The 3,216-nt window shown below is 43.3% G+C and overlaps 1 protein-coding gene across 1 annotated transcript; it reads right to left on the bottom strand.

The window, feature by feature from the left end:
• Positions 1–1,324: 1,324 nt before the first annotated feature.
• CCR75_009349 (uncharacterized protein) lies at positions 1,325–1,708 on the bottom strand (the record flags this gene model as incomplete). The annotated part of the gene is made up of 1 exon (XM_067967390.1): positions 1,325–1,708. The coding sequence occupies one exon, from the start codon at positions 1,706–1,708 to the stop codon at positions 1,325–1,327; it is 384 nt and encodes a 127-aa protein (XP_067822727.1).
• Positions 1,709–3,216: the final 1,508 nt, after the last annotated feature.

The raw sequence follows: 3,216 nt of genomic DNA, 5'->3' as shown, positions 1-3,216 counted from the left end.
GTGCAGTGAGGTAGTTGTGGTGGGCGCGCAAGCGACCTCACCCAACACACTAAGAGCTCTGGTGAAGTGACGTCACGGGAGCGTTATCCGTCTCCTCGTGCGCACTTCCCAAGTAGGAAGTAATTTTCAGACTGATTTATATTTAATAGAATTAAATACAAATACCTATTTTTACCAATTAAAATGATATCTCTATAGATATCATTTAATATGTATTGCGAGCGTATCTTTATAGATACCTCGCGTAACTGATGACGCTAGCCGTCATCATGGATGACGCTGGGCGTCATCCCTCCTAATGTGAATGCACCCATGTGCATCACATCCACAAGGGTTGGTCACAAATGTGCACCACACCCGAGTGTTGGGTCTAATTACTATTATTTAGTAACTGACCATCCCCTTAAGTACCAAATGTACTTTTTGGGGACTGTGTAACATTAGGGCAACTCTAGCCCGTTACAAAGGGATACCTTGCCGCTCGTAGGAGGACTCATCTTCATGCTGTTTTAAGGGCGCAGGTCATGCCCCTAAGGACGCCAATTCCTTAAAGATCCAATTTGGAGGACGCTCATCTTTTGTGAGATAAGCGTATGCCAAAAAGGATGATCACCCTTAAATTTGCTCGTTTTTCTGTTGGAGCATATTCCGCTCCTCTGTAAGAGCAGGCACCAAATTGCTAAAACGTTGAATTTACCATCAATACTCACCAAACTGTTAAATTTGCTGACAACTGTTAAACGCCGAAGATCGGTAAACAAAGATGAATGGATCTTTTATCAACGAGCAAAAGCAAATATATTTTTTGTGAAAAATGAGCCGCATCGTATGCTATATTCACATACCATACGTTGCGGCGCATTTGCTCACAAATGGAACTTCATCAAAACGTTCAAACAAGTTGAAGACAAAGAAAAGTCGTCATGGGTGCTCGCGCAAGCTTCAAAAATGATCGAGTCTATTCTAAGACATATTCTTACCGTTTATGAAAATACATACCTAAAAGTAGCTAGTCTTTCATTTGAACAAGCAGAATGTCGTGAAGTGGAGCATAGCACGAGATGCCACACAAATGAAAATAAATTACTTGAAGCATTGCTTCGTGACCAAGAGAATGGAAGCTCGTGAGTGTCCTTCCCTCGCAGTTCCTAGCGTCTGCACGTCCGAATGATCTGCTGATGCTAAAACGGCACACCACAAACGATGACAATGCGCAGCGATCAGCCTCCGCAGCCTAGTGCCTGGTGCCGGTTTCTCAGACAAGCAAGCGAAGTCTCTTCACATCTTCGGTAGACAAATCTGCCATGCACTGGTAGATCGCCGATTATGAGGCAATTGGTGTCACTGGCGCGAGCTCGACAAACAAAGTTGGGTCCAACTCGTTCAAATACTCGTCAAGTCCGCAAATAAGTACGCTTTCGGTCATCATCGGAGCAATTCGTTTTTGGTGTTGTTGATGGTGTTGTCGTCGCCGTTGCTCAACCCCTTGCTTGCGCACAAGAAACTCTTGGATGTCCTCGTAGGAATGACGCGTGTTACTGTCATGTACACCTAGCAATTGGCGCGACGCCTCATCTAGCCCGCCAAACTTAGCACAAACGTACTGCGACACCTGGTCCATGTCCGCGTGATATTGCTTCTCTGTAGCAGGAGTCGCAAATTGTACTGGAAGGCGAGCAAAGAACTGTGGGATCGATTTTGGGCCCATGTTGTACGATATGGTCTGGAGTACCCCACAGTTTGTCGATTGATTTATGTTATTAAGCTACTTAAACACAAAGTGTGCGAAGTAATCGAAGCCCATCACTCATGCGAAATACGATGTGACAGAGGAATACTCTACCGGATTTTTGGTGATACCCAAACCTAATCGATGGGAGAGGCTTTACTTCAATCTATACTAACAGCAAGTTCTTTAATATTGTCGCATCGATCAACACAGGATTTGGTTTGCCGTTCTGGCCGCAAGCGAATCGAGTAAATTGATTAATTTATGTATGAACCTGGTTGGGTTTCCACGCAATTACAACGCAATAGTATTAAAAAATCGATTCTGTAAAAAGCACCCAAATTTGGTGCGATGCTAAAAGTTGTCATAACAGACGCATTCATATACACAGAAATTAGTATTAATGAAATAGTTGACAGCTCGATCAGGTGCAACTATCGAAAGGCTTCGTCGATCGACTTGGATGCATGAAAACCATACAAATCGAGCGGTCTCATTGCTATAGGTTTCGCAAATTTGACAAAAAAACATGTCTGTAGTAATGGAGCTGAAGATTTTCTGCAGTCATTGTTTCATTATGTAAGCCAATCCACAAGTCGTATATGAAATCGCCCTTTAGTCTCCGGCGCGCCGACCTCTGGGATCAATGGCGAGCCTTGACAGATGGAGCTTTAATATTCAGTCATGGATAAAAAGTGACCCGTCACAATATTTCGACCATGGACATTTCTTAGTGATGTAATTGAAGTATATCTGTTAAGATAATGGACTAGAAGTGGCCGAATGCGAAACACTGCACGCCTACTGCTGCTACATGATTTTTGTTGGCGTCAACAACTATACCCCTTTCAGAAAAACTAGTATTCATTTGGCCATGTGATTGTGATGGAAGTCCAGACATCGACTCGACAATCGAACAAATTGCATCTCGCATCACGTATGATCAATTCAACTTCCGAAGTAACGAGAGTTGACATGCTTTGTACACGTCGAAACGACCCAAGTCGCAGTATCAAAAAAAATCATCGCCACAAAAGCCGATGCGGGTACACGCGCATTTTTAGCTGACTTTTATCGAGAGTTTTGCGGCGTCATGACAAGGACATCGATGAAATGTAAGCCATTGATCTGCGTCACTTTGAGATGGCTGTGCGCTCAAATTATAAGATATACCACGGTTAACTTGTCGATTTATATACGCTTTACCTCCAATAGTCCTTTCGCGCCTCGGGCTACACCAATCTCGTTGCAGCAGTGGCGCCAGAATCCTATCCAGTACATGACGATTTAAAATAGTCGTTTTTATGCGTGATCAGTGTACGAATATTTACTACAATAGAGTATATAAGTGGCTATTGTTCAGAGGTGCGAGTTGGCAGCGGAGATTATGGCAAAGTATCCGAACAAGTCGGTAAAATTTATTGATGCGAAGCATCAGCTCATATAAGGGTATGAGTTTTGCGCGATGCATTTTATGTGAAGCTGAA

Source organism: Bremia lactucae (genome assembly GCF_004359215.1).
Source record: "Bremia lactucae strain SF5 chromosome Unknown BlacSF5_NotPlaced_17_SHOA01000003.1_2250557bp, whole genome shotgun sequence".
Taxonomy (NCBI): domain Eukaryota; phylum Oomycota; class Peronosporomycetes; order Peronosporales; family Peronosporaceae; genus Bremia; species Bremia lactucae.
This window is presented reverse-complemented; position numbering and strand designations above follow the sequence as displayed.